We start from the raw sequence: 21,645 nt of genomic DNA on the forward strand, positions 1-21,645 counted from the left end.
GTCCCCTGGTGGGCCGGGGTGCAGGGCCACCGGCTCGACCAGCACTGCCCTTCCATGTGGACGGTCAGGATTCAAAACCAATGGTGGCGTCAAGGAAGATGCCTCCCCAGGATGGAGTCATGGTCAAGGGCACGATCTGGGCTCTGGCCCCAAGCAGGGAGCCATGGGACCTGACTGGGAACAGCTGTCCCTTGCCCTTACGGAGCAGCTGTGCCACCCAGCATGCAGAGATGAGGCTCTAAGATGGGCAGAGATGCAAAATCCACCTGGAGGAGCAGGATGCAAGGGGCCAGGCTGGGGCCTGGGCTGTCCCAGCTCTTGGGTACGTGTCCCCTAGCCACGGCTCACTGCTCCCCTGCTCTGTCTGACTGCTGACCCCCTGGCCAACTTCCTCATGCCAGCCCCTTCCCTGCTCCCCTAACCCGGGCTAATTTTGCCCTGGCCCCACCCCCGGCCCCTTATGTGGGTTGTCCTTCTGGTGACCCCTGCCAGGGAGGGGCTCTGGGGGTCACTAAGCCGTTCCCAGCTGTGCCGAGGCCAGGCAGACCCTCCACGGGGGTGACCGTGCTCACCACCCCTTTCTGTCCATGTGTTGTGGCCGATTATGAGCCAGGAGCCACGTGGGCGGAGGGGTGAGCAGACCCCGGATCAGGAGCCACAGCACCCTGGACCTTCCACCACACTGATGGCCCAGTCACTGAGGGCCTCTGGAGGGACACAAGGTCTCCCAGCTGCGGGTGCACTTGCGTCTTGGAGGCCAGGGTTCCTTCCTGGGGAAGCACCTGCTGGAAGGTGTCTCACTGTAACAGCAGGTGGCCTCCCTCTGGGGTGGGGTGGAGCCCCTGCGAGCGCTGAGGGCAGGCCCCCGGGTCTCCAGAGACAGGTGCGAGCCACCTGCCGGAGGTGGCCGTGACCCCCCACCGGCCTTTGACCTGGCTCTCGCAGGTGTTATGTGGCCCTGTCTTTAGAGTTTGTTGGCTAAAGCTGAGAGGACTCCCCAGCAGTTAGAGGTCCTCAGGCACGTCACTGGAGCCCATGTGGTCACCTCATCTGGGGAGTCACACTGCTGGCTTCAGAGTGCCAACACTGTCACCCAACAGGTGACAAGTCATACCGGCCGGCATCCGGTTCCCACTGCCCCTGTTGCCCCGGTTTCTAGTTGCACCTGCGAGGTCACGCATGCTCAGCCCTGAGAATGGGCCGGGGTGCCCTCAGGCTGAGGATTTGGGGTGCGTCTCACAGAGGCTACTTCATCGCTTACATCACAACAACAAATAAACCAAAACCGACCTCCTGCCTCTACTTGCTGCTTCCAGCGTTGTTTTGGGGGACACTGGAGGAAACGTAAGAGCCCAGTCACGTCCATCATAGGACACAGGACTCTAAGACGTTCTAGTCCTAAGGTTTAAGACAAAACAAACCTCATGGGCTTCCCTGGTGGTGCAGTGGTTGAGAGTCCGCCTGCCAATGCAGGGGACACGGGTTCGTGCCTCGGTCCGGGAAGATCCCACATGCCGCGGAGCGGCTGGGCCCGTGAGCCATGGCCACTGAGCCTGCGCATCCGGAGCCTGTGCTTTGCAACGGGAGAGGCCACAGCAGTGAGAGGCCCGCGTACCGCAAAAAAACAAACAAACAAACAAAAAACACACCTCATGATGTGAAATAAAGCAAAGGCAGAGGGATGCTTTTCTATCTATCCAAGTCCTCACACAAAAGCAGATGGGCTGTTAGACTAAGAGAACAAGAAGCCTGCAGACAGTGTCCTCCCAAACTAAGGGGTGAGGCATCCCAAGAGCTTACATTGCGAGTGGGCGAAGCCAGACCATGGCACCAATGGACTCAGGGCACTGGTGGCTGCCCAGGGAAGCAGAGGGGTGGCAGAGGCCTGTGCCAGGGCCCTGAACCCCATGAGTCTTTGATGTCCCCAGATGGAGGGGCAGCCACTGAGCTGTGGCTGCTAATGGGGGGCGGCCACTGAAGCTGGAGGGGGCTTCCGAGCTCCAAACTGCAAAGGGGCCAAGGTGACCCATGAGGGTTAGACAAGAATAAAACCAGGGATAAACACAGAGAAACTGACATGGGCGTAATCTAAACTAGAAAAGACACCTAGGAAAGGGGAGAGGAGACCCTGGGAAAAGTGAGGGAGCACATGGAACAGACCCCCAAACACAGGGCACGTTCACACAGTATGACAACAAGAGAGGAGGGGACCCAGGGCCCAGACACCAGCAAGGCCATCCCAGGTCACCCTCTTTCTGTCACCATTCCAATGAACCTGGAACCACAGCGATGGGTACCATCTCACCCCACACGAAGTCAGCGAGAGAACAATGAGACTAACACAGAGTAAACACCCGCAGGCAGAAGAGGCAGGAAGACAGCCCGAGACTCTGATGCAATTTTAACTGACTCTGAAAATGAGCTAAAGTTTTCAAAGAAAATGGTGGATGCTATAAAATAGCAGCACATATCAGATAGACAAATTCAGGGGAAGAAAAGGATATTGGACCAAAGAAAGATCTGAAAAGACATCTCAGAGATCCAAGAAATTAGTAATAAAAAAGGAAAAAAAAACACTTTAGAAATGAAGAATAAACCAGAAGTTGCACAAACTTGAGTAGAATAAATGCCGCACAGGTAATGCCTTAAGACTAACAGAAGGTGAGGAGAGGAAACTCAAGAAACAACAAGAAAATACATAAGAAGGATGCAAAACACAGTGACACAGCAGAAGGGCAAAGAAGAACCAAACAGTATACTTGGAGCTGCCAACGTGGAAACTCAAAGCAATGAAATAGAAATACTAAAATGTAATTCAAAAAAGTACCTTATATAGAAAAGATGCACAGCTACACTTGGAAAAGGAACATATCATACCTGGGACAATTACTCAAGAATCACCAAGACAGAGACATACTGTGTCATTTAAAGGCTAAAATTAAAAACTAAGATGGACTGAAACACATCAACTATGTGTCAATCTAGGGATTCATAATAAATTTGTCATGATTGGAGGATGCTGCTAGAGAGCTGACACAATTTTTTTTTTTTTTTTTTTTTTTTGCGGTACGCGGGCCTCTCACTGCTGTGGCCTCTGCTGCTGTGGAGCACAGGCTCCGGACGCGCAGGCTCAGTGGCCATGGCTCACGGGCCCAGCCGCTCTGCTGCATGTGGGATCCTTCCGGACCGGGGCACAAACCCGTGTCTCCTGCATCGGCAGGCGGACTCTCAACCACTGCGCCACCAGGGAAGCCCAAAGATGTAATTTTATAGCAATCTTAATTTGTATTCACATACTTTCTAGCATTACCTTATAGCATTTCAGAGGAGCCATGCTCTTACTTTCTCAATAGCTAATTTTTCTGGGATTCTGGAAATCATGTATATGGAAGTGAAAGAGCTGGTCTCACAGTTCATGTGAGGACACAGCAGGCCGGCCCCTCCTTGCTGCCCACACTCACTGACCATCCTTTGCCTTTGCACCTCGGGGGGCAGCAGCAGCTGTCTGACTATGAACAGAGTGTTTCCTGTCCTCTCTCACAGCTGACTCTCTCTAGGTGTGTGGGCTTGATCTGGGGACAGGCTCAGGGGTGGCAGCTACAAAACCTCCAGATACTAGATTGTTTGGTCTTGTTCTGTCTTTTGGATGGTTGTATTCTTTTTTGGTCCTAGACAGATGCCCCCTGCCCCAGGTGGCCCCCAGGTGGGATGCAGAATTGCAGGTGGATGGATCATAGCCTCACAGCTCTGTGAGGGCACCTCGGTGTCACAGATGCGCATGGGGGCTGAGAACTACCTCCTCAGGCTGCCCCCAAATCCTTAAAGATGCAGCCTGGTCCAGGGGACATGCTTTCAGTGTGACTTGGTCACCTTGGTTTGTCAAGAGGAAAGTAACGGAGGGCATATTTGGGGAAAGCAGAAAAATGCCACAAGGGCACTTTTGCTTATTCCATGCTCTTGTGTCTCCAGCCATGGCTGTATATGACTCCACGGAAGCACCTACTGAAGGTCAACTTTACCACTTACATCTAAGGCCATCAACGGGACTTCCCCAAAGTTTATGAGCTACCACAATAAACAATGTTCCAAGCCAAGAGATTTCTTTCGGTCACTTACGGTAAAAGGCTTCTGTACCAAATGGCCTAGAAACATAAATACATTTCCAAAGCCGTGGGGCCGATGATATTTAAAAACTCAAAAAAGTAACTGCACCCTGTCACGCTACAGAAAACCATTAGTTTAGCAGGAATCCCCTGGCTCGGCAACTGGCAAAAACTGGCACCTCGTGAAGGGGCTGGAAGCCGTACGTACCACTGACAGTTTCTTTACTAACGGGTTTTGTCAAGAGTGATAATTTCACTCTGGCTTTTAAACCAAATGACATACTTTTGCTGAATCCTTCAAATAACTCAACTCAATGATTTGAAATAAATTCTAAATTCTTTAAGTAGACAGCACATTTGAAAAGCAGGTCTGAACTATAAACAACTTACACATCAGAAACCAGCCGAACCCCTGGGCACTGCACACAAAGGGGAGATGCAAACAATCAATTTTCCGTTCCCAGGGAAGACGCACTACCGTGCATCACAGACACATTCCATTAAACAGTAAATAACAAGTCATCTGAAACAGCGCTTACCAGGTAGTTGAAAATATTTGAGTAATTTGAAAGCTTGTCATTGTGACATATTTCTCTTCCCAGGGAATTTTAGGAAAAGTTATCATTTGGACCTGAATCATATGCACAACTGATTTAATCCCATCTGTGTAAGAATGTTCAAAATGTATATGAACTGGGCCAGGGTGTGAAAAATATGCAGGGAGCATAGAGCAGTGTCCAAAATGTGCCTTGTAGTTTAGAGGCCAGGATATGGCCGCTTAAGAGTCATAATTTGCAGAACCATTTAAGTGCTTTTTTTTGTGAAAAATTACACTATGTATACGAAAGGGAAGGTTAAAATGGACTGATTCTGGCAGGTTCTCTGGAGCCTGTCCTCTTACTAGTTAGGCAACGTCTACTAAGGCAGCTGGAAGCTTGAGGAGTCCTTGGGCTTACTGACAACAACCTTCCCCAAAAGGACAAAAATGCCAAGATGATGCTGGTGTCCATGCACCCGAGTGAAGAGCTCTGAGCAAGGGGGATGCAGGTCCAGGCTGGGAGGAAGCTTTGGAAAAAGCCACATGAGGGTGAAGCTTCCCCTAGAGTGGGCACAGTTTGCAAAGCGGCTCAGAAGTGAATGACCAGGACTCATGGAACATTCCAGACCCTGAGTGCAGCCCCCCAACTTCAGCTGAAATCTTTTCCTCCTGGATCTCAGTGGCAGAACACAGTGACCCAGGGACCGAGGCCTGAACCATGGCGGGAGCCAGGTGCCTGGGCACCTGAGGGCCGAGGGGGCTTGGAATCATATAATGGCCAAAAGCTTCATGCAAACACCCGGGTTGGTTTCAAAGTCAGTGCTGAGTCATGGAGGAAGTCTTTCAGATGATGAAAACCGAGACTAATGCTTTGACATTATTTAAATGCCAAGTGTTCAGAGTTTGGGGCCAGTCCCACGGGAAAACGAATAAAACTGGGTGATATAGGCAGACATCCCCACTCCTTTGGAGCTAGCTGAGACCTCCCTCCTGCACGAGTTCAAAATGCATCCAGTAATGGCTAGATTGCTGTCTCTCTTGTGCCTCAGGAAGCTCATCTTGTTTTTAAAATTATATACATTTATCCAAAGGTCACAGAGACTGGCTTAGCTGACAACCAGGGTGTGAACATAACAATAAAGAGGTGACGCTTGATTTCCTTTCCTGGAGCCCTTGGTCCCCAATGAAGACACTTGGTGTCCATTCTCTGTGGCCCACGCAAGTGTCCTTTGACCCCAAAAGTGACTGCCTAAGCACAGGATATGGGGAGCAGAAAAACAGAGGCCCGGGCGATTGGGCGGGAGGTGCCTTGCTCCTGCACCGCAGGGAGCCCCCGGTCCTGCCAAACCACTGCCCCTGGTCTCTTTCACCCGCGGAAGGAGAACCCACCCTCCACCCAGACTGCCTTCCTGTCTTGGGAAGGACACTGCTTACCCTTCCCTGCATTGTTTCCAGAAAGTTCTGTGGTGTCTGTTGGTACCAGTTAAAATGACAAGATACCTGGGCCCTGGTCAGCGAAATAGTTTTGTGAGGGGTGCACAGTGGAAAAAGGCCAAAGGTGTTGAAATAAAAGGAATAATGTACCCACTTAGGACTAATTCTGTAGGCTTGTGTCTCCACAGGCACCCTGACCCCTGGCTGCCAGCCCTGCCTCCACTTCCTCTCTCCCTTCCTCTCCCACCGTCTTTCACCAGGAAGCCACAGGGCAAGGATGGAAGAGGTGAGAACGGGCTCAGGTTCTGAGTCAAGATTGCATTTTCCTTCATCACTGCGAACATTTGTTACTGCAAAAGTACTTCTCCTAAGGCACACGTTTTTAAAGAGAAAATACGCACAGTGCAAACATCCTGACAGCTGCTCAGGGATTCCTGCCGCAGGCCTGGGTGTCCCATGATGGGGGCTGATAAATGGGCACCGGGTACAGGACTGAATGCACTACTAGGCTGGGATGAGGGCCATTCCCGCCGGGACATCGGAACCACGTTGGCTCAGGAAGTGGCCTCGTGGGTCCTTTTTTAGATTCGCCTTCATCCTTCCCTGCCTCGGGCCTCCCACCTCCCCCTTCTGGGAACTTGGACACACAGACCCCGAAATTTACCCCTTTACGTAGAACTCAGTAGGAAAGGGACCACAGACTGGGCCTTCCAGGAGGGCCAAAGCGAGAACAGCCATTCCCCGCCCCCAGCTTGAAAGGAAGGGCGGATTTCCCTCCCTCCCGTGCTGTGGCTACAACCAAATCATAACAAGCAAACTTGGATGGAGAACTTATTCTCCTGGTGCCACAGGAAGTCACACGGGCAACATCTCACTAGGGCATCACCCACTTTGCAGATGAGAAGTCTGATGTGGGAGTGAAATTACTTCGCCCAAAGTCACTAAGCGAGCAAGACACAGAGCGGGACCTCCAACCCAGGGCTGCCAGACGCACAACCCGCCGCCCCCCCAGCCCACAGCACCGCCTTCACCTCGGTGCTCTGCCATTCCTCAGGGCCCCCAAAGCAAGGCTAGGGGTGAACGTGGCCCCGGGGAGGCCAGGGGAGGGGAGACGACATCCAGTGTAGACCCGGGGCACCCAGAGCAGGTTCTGCTAAGACAGACCTGGGACCTCCCGCCCTCTGTTTAGGGGTTGGATCCATTCTTGGCTCAGTCAACAGAGTCAAAGGGATCCCTCTTCTTTCTCCACCACCCAATCATCCCTCGGAGAGAGACGCACAGGGAAGGACGCGGCCACCTACCGATTCCTCTTGGTTTTCACGTGCGCGTCTTCCCCGCCATCTTCGGAACTTGATCCATCGCCGGGCTTGGCTGAAAGAAAGCCAAGTTCACCTGTTAACACGGAGCCTGTGGCTTTGACAAACCATTGGGAAGCACCACTTTCAAGCAGACTCATCTTGAAATTAAGAAAACAGACTTCCCTTAAAGATGGACCTCAAATCCTGTAACTACGCTCTCAGGGTGCACTCCTTTCATATTTCAGCAGAAGAGAAATCTGATGTGCTTTGGTGCAGAGAAGTCATCTCTAGCTGCTGGCTGTGTAGAGGCTGCTGGACCTTCCAGAAGGGCTGGAGGAGGAAGGGGTGTCCACCTGACCCCACCCCTCACAGGACTTAGGCCCTGGACCAGCCCTGCTAGCCACGCTGCCTTCACGTTCTTGTGCTTGAACCACAGACCTGGACTCCCCGCTTTGTCTCCTGCAATGAACAACTCAATTTCTCCTGCATGCGGCGTGCCCACCACTGCTGTCTACATGTCTGCTTTCTAAAAGCTAAATTGATTTTGAAGCTGGGTCCCCTACTTACATCCTGAAGAGGTTGGCCCTATAAATGTTTGATGAGCTTTCGGAATGAAAAAGTAAAAAGGTGCTTCGGTGTTTCATATCTGTCTCCAAAAGGAAAGAGGAAAAGTGAGTATAAAGATGGTTCTAGAGCATCATTGTTTTGGTGCTGACAGGTTGAATGATGTCCAAATACTCCCTGGCATCACAACTGCCTCCTTGCCTGCTTTTTATTCTGTGTCTGTCATCCCCAAGAAACCACTTTCTCATAACCATGTCCTGTGTGGGCACAGGTGCAGGGTCCTGGGCTCTGCAGTGTGTGCCCCATGTCCTCACCCACTGCCCCCATCCCCCAGGGCTGCTTGAACCCATGTCCTTCCTGAGGAGGCTCTGTAATGAGCTCATAATGAATGTGAAGCTTATGGGAAAAAATATGAATTTCCATGACTGCAAAGCCCTCCACACCTTTTCTTTTTATAAAACCTGACAATTCTCCATACGCGTGGTTTGAAATCCCAGTAATGCCCCCTGCTCCGGCTCCAACCCCCATCTACTCTCCGGTTCGCTTTCGGTGCACAGTGTGGGGCTGCAGCGAGCTGAGAGGGGTGGGTTCTGGTGGCCTCTTCCCACCGACGGCCCGTCCACAGCGGGTCCTGCCCAGTACAGCACTGCGGGACCAGTGAGCGCTCCCTGGGCGAGAGCCCAAGCCCAGGTGGGCCTTTCAGGGCTCTCCAGTGGGGCCCTCCCCACCTTGGCTCCAGTGACACGTGGGGCTGGATGATGGGGCGTGCCATGCACCGTAGGGTGTTGAGCAGCATCCCTGGTCTCTGACCCTCAGACACCCAGCGCCCTTCCCAGTAGTGACCACCACAGATGTATCCAGTAATTGCCAAATGTCCCCCAAGGGACAGAGCCTCACCCCACCCCCTGCCCCTGATGAGAACCAGTGGTCTAGAGAGAGACCTTTGCGGTGACCGAGCTGACGGGGAGGGGACGGGCTTTCTTCTTCACTCCCATGCTCTCTCCCCACGTGCCCATACATGGCTCCGACAGTCAATCCCCTCTCTGCTGTGACCCCAGAAGGCACATTTACCTCCCCTGATCCTGCCCGGCTCTCCACCTCTGTGTCCCATGGGCCCCTCATCTCAGCACATTCCACCTGGATCTACCCTCGCTCCCACTCTCCCGTCTCAGCCCCCAGATCCACCAACGCCCCTCCACATAGGAGCTGGGACTCTCCCTTACGATGCTCCTCCTGGCCCCCACTGGCTCTGGCTGGGTTTTGAAGAAGGAGTGGGTTGTGTTTGTCTGCTTGTCCTTCAGGCGGATACGCAAAGACATCATCATCAAGACATTTAATAAGGTGTAGACGAGGCAGCCCTTCCCCACACCCCGCACAGAACACACTCGGTGAGACCAAAGGCAAGACAGGAAAACTGAAGAAATAGTGTTTTTAAATGAGGTCACACAATTATAAAGATGTTGGTTCTTTTCTAGAGTGTTTTTGTTCATTTTGAAGAATTCTATCATGAGTGAAGTTTCCTGATCAAGATTCAAAATTCAGAAGTCACAAAGGAAAACACAAATTTGACTGCCTTTAAAAATACAAGACCAAAGGAATAGCAGGAAAAACGGTGGAATAGGGGACTCTCGGGTCCGTCCCTCCATGAAAACAGCTGCCGAACTGGAAAAGTGACTGGAGTCAAGTATTTGAGCACTCTGGGACCTTCAACATCAAGGGCAGTGCTGGCTGGGGGGAGGGGCTGCTGTCCTTCAGCTGACCTCAGAGATAACGGAACAGAAACTTCAGTTCGGGGACTGAAAGTGACAAGGAATACGCACATAAAAACTAGTCTGGAGGGACTTCCCCGGTGGTCCAGTGGCTAAGACTCTGCACTCCCAATGCAGGGGGTCCGGATTTGATCCCTGATCGGGGAACTAGAGCCCGCATGCCGCAACTAAGACCCAGTGCAGCCAAATAAATAAATAAATATTTTAACAAACTAGTTTGGAAAAGTCACAAATGGACGGCTCCAACCCTCAACCAGCAGGAATCAGAAATCCTTGAGGAGCAGGAGAATCACATTTCCAGTGCTGCCACACCATCACACTCAGAGAGTCCAGATCGCAATAAAAACTACAAAGCATACAAAGAAATAAGAAAAAAAGTATGGTCCATTCACATGAAAAAAAAAGAATTTGACAGCAACCATCTCTGAAAAAGCCCAAGTACCAAAATTCACTCAAAATGGATGAAAGAGCTAAACGTAAGAGCTAAAACCATGCAAATCTCAGACAAAAATGTAGGGGGTAAAAGCCATGATGCTGGATTTGAAAATGGTCTCTTAAATATGGCACCAAAACACTGGCAATAAAAGAAAAAATAGATTAATTGGACTTAATAAAAATTTTAAATTTCTTGCATAAAAGGACACTATCCACAGAGTGAAAAAGCAAACCACAGAATGGGAACCACATTTGCAAATTAAATATCTGATAAGGGATTCATAGTCATAATATATATAAAACTCCTACAACTCAGCCACAACAACTAAAACAAAAACAGCCCAGTTACAAACGGGCAAAGACTTAAATGGACCTTTTTCTCCAAAGAAGACACGCAAAAAGCCCATGAAAAGGTACTCAACACGTAGTCATTAGGGAAATGGAAATCAAAACCGCAATGAGGTACCACTTCACACACTCTGATGGTAATAAAATAATAAGAAGAAGAATTTTAAAAGGGAGACAAGTGTTGACAAATAATATGGAGAAGGACGTGGAACCCGTGTGCACTGCCGGTGGGAATGCTAGACGGGGCAGCTGCTGTGGTAAAAGTTTGACTCTAAGAGTTAAACGTAGAATTACCATGTGAGCCAGAAATTCTACTCCTAGGTATGCACCAAAAAGAATTGAAAACAAGGATTCAAACAGATATTTGTATGCCAACCTTCATACGAGCATTATTCACAACAGCAAAAAAGTGGAAACAACCCAAGAGTCCATCAACAGGTGAATCAATAAACAATATGTGGTTTATCCCGACAATGGAATACTATTCAGCTATAAAAAGGAATGAAGCATTGACACAGGCTATAACATGGATGGACCTTGAAAACGTTACGCTAAGTGAAATAAGCCAGACACAAATGGACAAATATTGCATGATTCCACTTACATGAGGCATATAGAACAGGCTAATCTATAGATATGGGAAGTAGAATAGAGGTTACCAGGGGATTTATCAATAAATGGTTAGAGTTTCTGTTTTGGGGGAGGAAAAAGATGGGAAATAATGGTGATGGTTACATAATGCTGTGAAGGTATTATTGATAAATAAGTGCACTTAAAAATGGTTAAAAAGGCAAACTTCATGTTATGCATGTTTTACCACAGTAAGAAAAAAATTCAAGATCAATTCGTTTTATGAAAAAAATCAAAAGAAAAATATTGGAATCACACTATAGACAAAATATTGATCTCCTTGATTTACAGGATTCCATATAATTCAATAAGGAAGACAAACACACTTCACAGGAATACAGAACAAACAAATGGCCAATCAACCAGGTGAAAGGTTCAATTTCACTCGCAATTAAAGAAATGCCAACTGACACAATGAAAGGGTCTAAAAACTTAAGATTGGATGATCTACAGTGCTTATGAGAATAGGCAGAATCTATCAGTGGGCATGTGAACTGGCTGATCTTTTTGGAGGACGATTTAGCAATATCTGTCAAAATAAAATGCATGTACCTTCTGACCTGGTAATTCCAGTAATATGAATTTATACAAGAAAAGTACTCGTAAAAATGCTCCTAAGATAAATATATGTGTACAAAGGTGTCATATCAGCATTCTGTGTGTGCATGAACGAACAGATGACCTAGAAGCCCACCAGCTGGAAAGAGTCATGGGTATCCAGCCGAGAGAGAGAAAGAGAGAGAAGAGAGATGGGCTATGGGGGGAGAGGGGCTCAGGACACGGGGAGCCGGAAAGATACCCACAATGGTGAAAAGCAGAAAGTGCAGCATGTCAATTCCTCAGCTGTTCTACTAAAAATATATTCAATACATACTCACAAACATCTACCTATTTTCAAAATTTATTGTTTTATGCCTTTAACCGGCAAGGAAATGCATGTACATTTTTTAAAAAAAGGCACTGAGCATACAGTGAGGCTGGAGCAGGTGGTCAAAGCTCTTCTGAGTCTGTGAGACAAATGTCTTCCTTTGGGCAAGTGGAGGTGATGACCCCTATTATGTTCGGTGCCCTCTCTCAGAAGGGAAGGCACAATGCCTGGTTAAACTTGCTGGAGAACTGCAGGAGCGGATTTGTTGGGGGAGGGCATGTTTGCATTCAGAGGAGAACCCCGGTATGTGGCAGACACCTGTGCCCCAGGCAGATGCAACTTGGAAAAGTCCAGGGCTGTAGCTGCCCCCAGGGATCTAGGAACAGTGGTGCTCCGGCCTGTGAATTGCGCGAATCCAAAGTTCACCCCTTAATGGCAGGTGCTGGTCACCGAGGCTGGGGTCACGTCCATCACCTGAGCGGGCTCCACTCCTCCGCTTCCAGACTCACTAGCTTTTTCCAGGGGAGCTGTACGCCCTTAACACAGATGAGCTTTCACCTTAACACACGTGAGCAAAGCATGTGACCTGAGATCTTCGGGAAGTTCTAGGGGTGTCTGCAAACATCTGGCTGAAAAGACCGACAGCGGGTTATATAGTCTTGATAGTCAAGCAATGCACAGGCTGCTCAGCAGAACAAGACCTCCAAGTTTCTCCACCCCTGGAAATGCTCACAGCCCACAAGGAGTGCTGGCCCAAGATGGGGCCATCCTATCAGTGGGATGGCCCCTCCGGCCAAAGTCCGGTCCTTTCACTGGGGTGTCTGCAAACAAGGCAGCTTGGGAACCTGGCAGACAAAGTGATGTGGTGCTTCCGTCCCGGCCTCTGCGAGTCATCAACCCCTAGTGGGTCGCCTGCCCAATGAGGCAGCACTGAGCTGAAACCTTCGTCAGCTCCTAAGACTGTGACCTGGGAACCCTGCCAAGAGAACGTGTGCTCGGCCCACCTGGAACGCTGGGGGAAAACGGCCCCGGGTGGAGGCCTGGCTGGGCCGTCCGAGCTCCACCGGCACGACGGCTGCCCTCTCTCCCGGGCCAGGAGGGCAGGGCAGCTTGAAGCACTAAGTTCCGGGGAAACTGCTTTGAAAAATGCTGTTCCTGTCTCACCTGTTTAGCAGTCCTGGGTCTTGAAGGCACAGAGACAGGACATAACCCCTTTATTGGCGCTAATTCAGGGTGGCATCTAGAAACCTGGATGAGCCTTGGCCCTGCCCGTCCAGCAAATGGAAGGTGAGTGTTACAGAGCATCGTAAAGACCCCACGGTGCCTGCACATCCGGCTCCTCCCTTCCCATCACAGGCTGCCTGGTACATTCTGTCAATAGCGATTCTCTGGAGGGAAGACCTGTCTCCACTCACCTCGCTCACTTGCGGTCCCGTTACCGGGGCTGACCAGTGTGGGCACCGATGCTGATAATGGCGTTAACAAGCCACCTGTTTCATTCACTGTGCAAAGAGGAGGCGTGGGCGAGGCTGCCAGGTGGTGTTGGGCTGTGGATGGGACACAGGTCCCAGGTGATGGTCGGGGTTCCCCCCAAACAGCCGGGGCAGGTGACTTCTGCGTGGGGAGAGCCCCTCTCATCCACCTGAGTCCTCGCGGATGAACAAATGAGGCACATCTCTGCCACTTTGGAGAACACCCAGCATCTGTGTTTTCAGCAGTCCTGGGTCTTTTGGAGTACCGGGCACCTGGTCCCACTGTGAGGTGGAGGTCAGTGCACCGTCCCTGGGCAAACAACGCTCGGGAACGTGACCCGTTCACAAGTCCTAGCTGGGTTTACTCACGGGGACGGTTTCATGTCCTCCTTGGTGAAATGCATGTCATTGTCAATGTACATTTGTCTTGAATATAAACGACTGAAATGCTTACAGAGCAACTGAAGGCAAGTGACTTCCTGCCACGTGGAAGCGCCAGGCTCCCCACACCTGACTGTCCTGTGTCAGGCACAGGGAGAAAAATGATTTCCAGAAGCCCCTTTTTATCGTATGCTCATAAGATGCCTGGCGAGGCCGCCCCGCCTCAGATCTGGAGTCACACCCTCCAGGGTGCAAACCCTGGTCCCCCACTGGATAGAAGTGTGACCTTGAGCATGTCAGCTGATCTCCTTTCTTTAATTCCCTCTTCTGTAAAACAGGTATAAAGATGCTGGATTGCAGAATAATGGCCTCCAAAGATGTCCACATCCTGATCCCTGGAACCTGTGAATATATTAGGTTGCAAGGCAAGAGGGATGAATGCTCCTAACCAGTCGACCTTGAGACGAGTGGTGAGCCTCAGACATCCAGATGGGCCCAGGGTCATCACAAGGACCCTGGAAAGTGGAAGAGGGAGGCGGAAGACTCAGCCAGAGAGAGTTGAAGATGCATTGCTGCAGCTTTGCAGCGGGTGGGCAGGGCCATGGAGCCCAGGAAACCAGGTGGCCTCTTGAAGCTGGAAGAGACAGGGGAACGAGTTCTCTCCTAGTGCCTCCGGAAAGAATGCAGTTCCGACAACACCAGTGAGACGTAAGCTGGGCTTCTGAGCTCCAGGACTGGAAGGTAATACATTGGTGTTGGTTTAAGTCACTAAGTTTGCGATGATGTGTTACAGCAGCAAAAGGAAGCTGATATGGATGGCGCCCACCTCCTGCGGCTGTGGTGAGCATGAGGAAACAAGCGCCCCTTTTTCCCTCCAGGGTTCCCTCCCTGTTCCCCCCTCAGCGCTTCTCGCCCCCCCACCCCCAATGCTCCCCCCACCCCAGCACCGCTTCCTGTCCTCCTCATCCACTGGGAGGCACCCGAGGGAGACGAAAGGTAGGAGAGAGAGGCTGGGAGATACTCCTCCTCATCTCTGTCCCCGCCTCCTGTCTCCTCCACCCCAGAGGATGGGCCCACAGGCGTTTCATCTGATCACCCTCTGATACACCCCACCGGACTGAACCAAACCCTCCCAGCAGAAGGGACGGTACCCAGCTGTGGACGGTGCAGGTGACCAGGCAGCAGGTGCCTCAGCCAGACTGCCAGAAGATTTCTACCTGGGACAAAAAAAGAGGTCACCTGCCATTTCAGTCAACAAAGAATGTTTGTTTGATGGCTAACAAGCCATCAGCCACAGCAGGTGTCCTGATGGTGAGCCCTGAGGGGACTTCAGGATGGAGAAAAGCAGGATACTGGCCCTAGGTAGCTGAGATGCATGTCTAAGGAATGATTTCAATGGGCCCAGACCCTTGGATCTTCCCAGAGAAAAACACTAGAATCGTTCACTTGAGATGTCTGGTTTTTATGATTAGCTGTAATCTTTGACGTTCCATTAAATGTTGTTTGTTTTTTTTTTTCCTCAACAAAACCTCCTATATACCCTGGCTCTTCCCTGACCTCTTTGGAGCAGATCCTCCGAGCGATCTGAGAGGCTGTCCCCCTGGCTTATAGTCCTCAGTAGGTCCCCGAATAAAACGTTAACTCACAACTTTCAGTTTTCCTTCAGTCTACACTACCCATTGCTCAGAAGAGAGGTCTTTGGTGCTGCAGGTAAATACAGTGGAAGAATTGAGCCTCTAAGAGATTTGAGAAATGCTGAAGCTGGCGGAAAAACACACAAGAGTATGGTACCCTCCACACTGAAGAGCATGTAGCGGCCCCGAGAACATCAGGACATAGAACGGATGAGGGGTGAAGGCTGGTACTTGGCATTTCACGTCAGTTCAATAGGCACTTATTCCCAATTAACAGTGTGTCTGCTAGAGACATAAAAAATCTGGATGTGCTGCAAGATAATTAGGAAATAACTCAGGCCTTCATCTGAACCTCTCAGCAATGAAAACAGAATGGAAAAAAGGCGACTTTTCCCTTATCTGCTGAATGATGAACCGCTTAGCACTTTTGGCATCTCTGTATCCTTTTCCCTGTAGTTGTCTGACACTCTTAGCTCCCCCTTCCACAGCTGACATTCCTAGTACACACACACACACATGCACACACGCACACACACCTTCAAACCTACTAGCAGTTAAATGTGGCAGCGATTTTGTCAAATTCATTTATTTCATTTGCCTATTGAAAAATAATCAATATCAACTGGAATGTTTAATGCTTCCACTTTAGGCGAGAAACAGGCTTTAATATTCAAATCTATAATGACTCATGGTTGAACAAAATGTGAAAAACAAAATTCTACACTGAGAACAATATCTTCTAGAGCTGGTTCTTATAATAATTAGGGTCAAATCATTGGATGAGTCATGATGGATGACCGGCCAGGGGAAAACGTCCCTTGCTGGTGGCCTGAGGTCATCAACTCCACCTGCTCTTTGCTAATTAGTCCTCCAGAAATACTTCCTGTCCTGTTTCGCAGCAAACAGAACAATTGCAGTGAGTGGTTCTTAGGAAATTAGAAGTAATGCATTTAAATGCCAATTCTACTCTGCAACAGCAAGTTGAGAATTGAGGTCATTTGCATATCTTTAAGATTCAAGTTAAAATACACTGGTTTAAGGCAGTGTCTTCCTCTTTTTATAAGAGTTAAGTAAGGTTAAAGCTCATTTTGTAACTGCTTGTAAGTTTATAATCACACATCTATCTAGATAGAGTAGTTAAGGGGCTACCATTATAAAGGTGGCAGACAAAATGACTTGATATGTTAAATCTATGAGAATCAGGTATTTCTGGTTGTGTCTGTTAGATTTAAGGTTCCATTCTCCACCTTTTTAAGTGTAAAATGAGATTCAGGTCAGCAGAGTGAAGTGGAGTCATGATCTATGACCCAGATAATTCAGGTCCTTGTTGCAATTAATTACACAAGGAGGCCATTGGACCAACATCTAAGCCAGTAGAAGCCTCCAGGTTACAAATCAATGGACACGCTAAGGAGGCCCAGTCTCGGCAGCAGGCTGGGCTTTACCTCTCGCCCATCAGGTAATGTCCTCTCTCCGCCTCTGCACCGTCACTAGGTCAGCCTTCCCAGGCGCTAACCACGTCCAGTTTGGTGCTGCGGGATTGGAATCGGTTTTTGCTCAAACGAACTCTTCGCGTTTCTAATACACCTGATACTCTTTTAACGCTGTCTTCCACGTACAGTCCTCACAAGCCTCGAAAGCGCAGAAGACTCAGTGGGGGACCCTGCAGACCCCTCTCTGCTCTCGCAGCCCTGACTCCACTTGGTCCAGAGGAGAGAAACAGGCCAACAACTGTACACTGACTGCTAATGCGTGCCTTCCTTTCTCATTCCTTCCAGGCCTTGGGAAAAAAAAAGAAACAGCACCCAATTATCTCCAAGAATGACAGCTGAAGAAAGGAGCAAGGACTCTGCCTGCACTGGTTGCGTCTACCAAGAAAATAAACATCATGGCTATGACAAACTGCACCCAGGGCTTCCCTGGTGGCGCAGAGGTTGAGAGTCCGCCTGCCGATGCAGAGGACACGGGTTCGTGCCCCGGTCCGGGAAGATCCCACATGCCGCGGAGTGGCTGGGCCCGTGAGCCATGGCCGCTGAGCCTGCGCGTCCGGAGCCTGTGCTCCGCAGCGGGAGAGGCCGCAACAGTGAGAGGCCCGCGTACTGCAAAAAAACAAAAAACAAAATCTGCACCCGACTGTCCCTGAGGTTTGTAGGTCTCAGGACACCCCCTCCCAGGGTGTGCTGTTCTCTCTTGCTCCAGAGTGAGGGTCTTGGGATATGGGTGTCTGTGAGGGGTTTTTGGTTCAAGCCTCCATTCAGCATGCAAAGCATCCCTTTTAAAAATGGATGCCACTTAATCAAAGGAGGAAACAAAATCACAAACCCAATTCTTACTGTCCCTGAGCACAGTTCAGTGTTACAGACTCAGTTGGATGTGCACCTAGAACATTCCTTTTTCTCCACATCAGTTGACCTGAGTTGACTCTTGGCAGCGGGTGGGGTGGCGGGTACGGTGGGGGGGTGTACTCTTTATCTTAAGTGAGGGGGACTATTAACCGTGTCAATCTCTCCATCCTAGCAAACTGCTACCAGCTTTGCAAGAGCAACCTTTCCCATGTCTTTTAGCACTGGTAAAAATGTTAAAACTTTTATGATACCTTTTCCTAAATTTCCATTCAAATACCTCTGGCTCTGACTAAAAATGGGGGCTGGTCTCTGTCATCTGTGTTAGCCCCACCCGAGGCGGAATCAAAAATATCACTGCAAACCCAATAAAACACCAACAAAAATAAAACAAACACTTCTTCAAGGGGTCAAGATCCTATTTCCTGGCCTTTCAGCCAAGCTCTGCGGGTCAGTCAGGGAGAACCACTGATCTCAAGTTTCCCCAGTGAAGCCAGTACTATTTCAACCCATGTGCTCAGGGAGTGGGCCTTTCCCAACACAGCAGCTGATTAAAAATGTATGAGATCTAATCGGAAAGGATCCTTTCTGAAAATGTTAAGTGTTCTCCTCTGACTCTTGGGGATACGAGATTTGTTGGGGCATCATTGGGAACAGTTACTGTCTGCAAGCACCCGATTCCTCTACGGCTGAGAAGAATCTTTCTCCTCTCCACATGCACTTCCATTGAAATCAAACATCCCTTCAAATAAAGAACGGATGGATTTCATACAAAGCTCTGAAGTGGGTGTGTGAGGAGGAAGGGTTACGTGCTCCCATTCATGACATGTGGTCTCAAGGGGCGTTCCTATGACATTTGGAACAAAAATTAAATGCTGGAGGAAAAAAAAAAAAAAAACAGGAATTAGTACATCAAAATGACCACCGTGGATGAGCTTGAAAAGTGAGAATTTTCTGCATTTTCTAAAATGTTTAACCAGCACACACTAATTTGATAGTAGAAAACAGATTTTAAAAGCAAAAAAAAAAAAAAAGTTAAATGCAGGCTAATGTCTGTGCTGGAAAGGAAGTTTTGAGTGGCTGACAGATGAGAGGGCTTCCCCAGGTTAGTAACTTTATGCGAAAAGAAAGTCATTAGAGAAATGCAAATCAAAACTACAATGAGGTATCACCTTGCACCGGTTAGAATGGGCATCATTAGAAAATCTACAAACAACAAATGCTGGAGAGGGTGTGGAGAAAATAGAACCCTCTTGCACTGTTGGTGGGAATGTAAATTGATAGAGCCACTATGGAAAACAGTATGGAGGTTCCTTAAAAAACTAAAAATAGAACTGCCATAGGACCCAGCAATCCCACTACTAGGCATATACCCTGAGAAAACCATAATTCAAAAAGACACATGCACCTCAATGTTCATTGCAGCACTATTTACAATAGCCAGGTCATGGAAGCAACCTAAATGCCCATCGACAGATGAATGGATAAAGAAGTTTGTGGTACATATACACAATGGAATATTACTCAGCCATAAAAAGGAATGAAATTGGGTCATTTGTAGAGACGTAGATGGACTTAGAGACTATCATACAGAGTGAAGTAAGTCAGAAAGAGAAAAACAAATATTGTATATTAATGCATTTATGTGGAATCTAGAAAAATGGTACAGATGAACCAGTTTGCAAGGCAGAAATAGAGTCAGAGATGTAGAGAACAAATGTATGGACACCAAGGGGGGAAAGTGGGGGCAGGGGGTGGGATGAACTGGGAGATTGGGATTGACATATATACACTAACATGTATAAAATAGATAACTAATAAGAACCTGCTGTATACAAAATAAATAAATTAAATTAAAAAAAAAATAAGAAAGCCAGAGCCACCTCCTTGGAAGGATCAGTGTTTCTGCAGAAAGCACCATAAAAACTTAATGACTAAATTCTGAAACAGGGAACACGATTCCTTCAAAATCAATTTGCCAAATAACCAGGAAAATTGTCCTTTCCTTTCATGCTCATTGGGAATGTACAGTTTAGACTCTTATAAAACTGGGTTCACAGGGCCCGTCTCTTAGTTACTTGTTGCCGCCTCCAGCTTGCGCTTGTGGGGAGGGTCTTCGATGATCCTGTTGAGGTCCCCGCGGTTTCTCAAGTCCATCGGCTTCTCCCAGACGGACAGCTGCATCGTCGGGTTGAAGAAGAAAACCCGGTCATCGCCCGTCCAGACCACACACCTGTGTGAATGGAGAAACTCCTCTAAGTTTCCCTCAAAGACCCTTGGTATGAGCCCTAACTCAAAAATCCCTTCAGGGCTGAAATCCACACATGTGCAAAGGTTATTTATGCAAAGTATGAATGACAGTAGCAATGTCTGGCTTTTGGGGTGATTCACAGATATTTCTCATATGTTATCTCATTTGGTTCACAGGCAGACAGTGTCCTCACCGTCGTTTTACCGGTAAGGACACAAAGTTCAGAGAAGTGGGCGGCTTAACCAGACCCCAGGAGGTCTGAGCTCTTCCTGTAGGCCAGCTCTCTCCTTTTAGTGGAATTCCCGCTCTGGCCCTGGATCCAGGAACCGAGTAACATGGAGCGTGGGGCCCAGTAAACCTCCCCGACTGGGAGCTGCCCGTGCGGCAGGGTTCCCAGGCCCTGGAGGCCCACACAGGTGGGCAGCTCACCCCTCGCCAGCAGAGAACTAGCAGATGGGCTGCTTGAATCATCAGCCTCAGCCTCAGCTCAGTCCTGGTTTGTTTTCAGAAGAGCAAGGAATTAAGCTTTGTGTTTTCACATGTAGGATCCTAAAATCTCTGAAAGGAATAATACAAAATTTTAAGACCTCTTATCTGTGAAAGGTTATCAGGGAGGAGAAAAAGATTACAAAGGAAAAAATAGTGAAGAAAAGAAAAACTAAAGAAAGGAAAAGCTTCCTTCCTGAGGAATATGTCTGTAACGTGGGAATGCACACAGGAATTCAGATTTGGCCTCAAGGTACCCCAGCAAACAAGGCCAGTGAAGGCCACCAGACTGGCCTCTGGCTGTGTCCTGTGACCAGTCTTGTGATGGTGCAGAGAAATGAGCTCTGTACCTGTTTCTGGTCTGGGCCTTCCAGAAGATTCCTCTTGGGCAAGGCCTCCCCCCTTCCTGGACCTCAGCTTCCCCCAGTGACCTCTGAGGGCCTTGAAAGCTCCAGGACTCTCCTCGGGCTCCTCAGAAGCTGTGGGAAGGGGCAGGACAAGTCCACGTGACCTGAAACCCTCTGACCTTTGATTTCTCTCTGGGGGGAGACCCATCAGGGACACTTCTGGGCAGTGCCAGGGCTCCCGGCTACCAGCTCCGGCCTTACCAGACAGACACACATGGGTGTCTGCCCTCTCTCTGGATCTGAGCGAGCACAAGCCACTCTGCTTCCCAAAGAGAAAATCATTTCTACCCTTGAATCTCCATGCTCAGCCCAGCCAGCCACTTCCCATAGGTTGGACAGAGGGTTCAGGGGCTGAGCCTCATGTTAGGGAAACTCTGTACAGACCAGGTCCCTTCGTAGAAATGACCTTGAGATGGTCCGTCTGATTTACTACCCGGCCAGGCCAGGTTCATGGGAGTGGTGGACCGAATAATGGCCCCAAAGAGATGCACATCTGACTCCCTAGAACCTCTGAATGTTACCTTACATGGCAAAAGAGACCTTGCAGATGTGATTAAGTTAGTATCTTGAGATGGGGAGAGTAGCCTGGACTGTCCAGGTGGCTTCAGTGTCATCACAGGGTCCTCATAAGAGAAAGGGGTGGGGGTCCGAGTCAGAGAAGGCGTGAGGACAGAAGCAGAAGACA

The 21,645-nt window shown here is 49.2% G+C and overlaps 1 protein-coding gene across 1 annotated transcript in view; it reads right to left on the reverse strand.

Annotated features, from left to right (window-relative positions):
* TCERG1L (transcription elongation regulator 1 like) overlaps positions 1-21,645 on the reverse strand; it is a gene marked incomplete at both ends in the record, with an annotated part of 206,071 nt that overhangs the window by 37,440 nt on the left and 146,986 nt on the right. Inside the window, 2 exons of the mRNA XM_082611132.1 lie at positions 7,377-7,446; positions 19,895-20,049. Coding sequence (XP_082467258.1) covers positions 7,377-7,446; positions 19,895-20,049 — 225 coding nt within the window. The remainder of the gene's footprint in view (positions 1-7,376; positions 7,447-19,894; positions 20,050-21,645) is intronic.

The sequence above is a fragment of the Mesoplodon mirus genome (assembly GCF_964341445.2).
Source record: "Mesoplodon mirus genome assembly, chromosome: 2".
In the NCBI taxonomy this organism is placed as follows: domain Eukaryota; kingdom Metazoa; phylum Chordata; class Mammalia; order Artiodactyla; family Ziphiidae; genus Mesoplodon; species Mesoplodon mirus.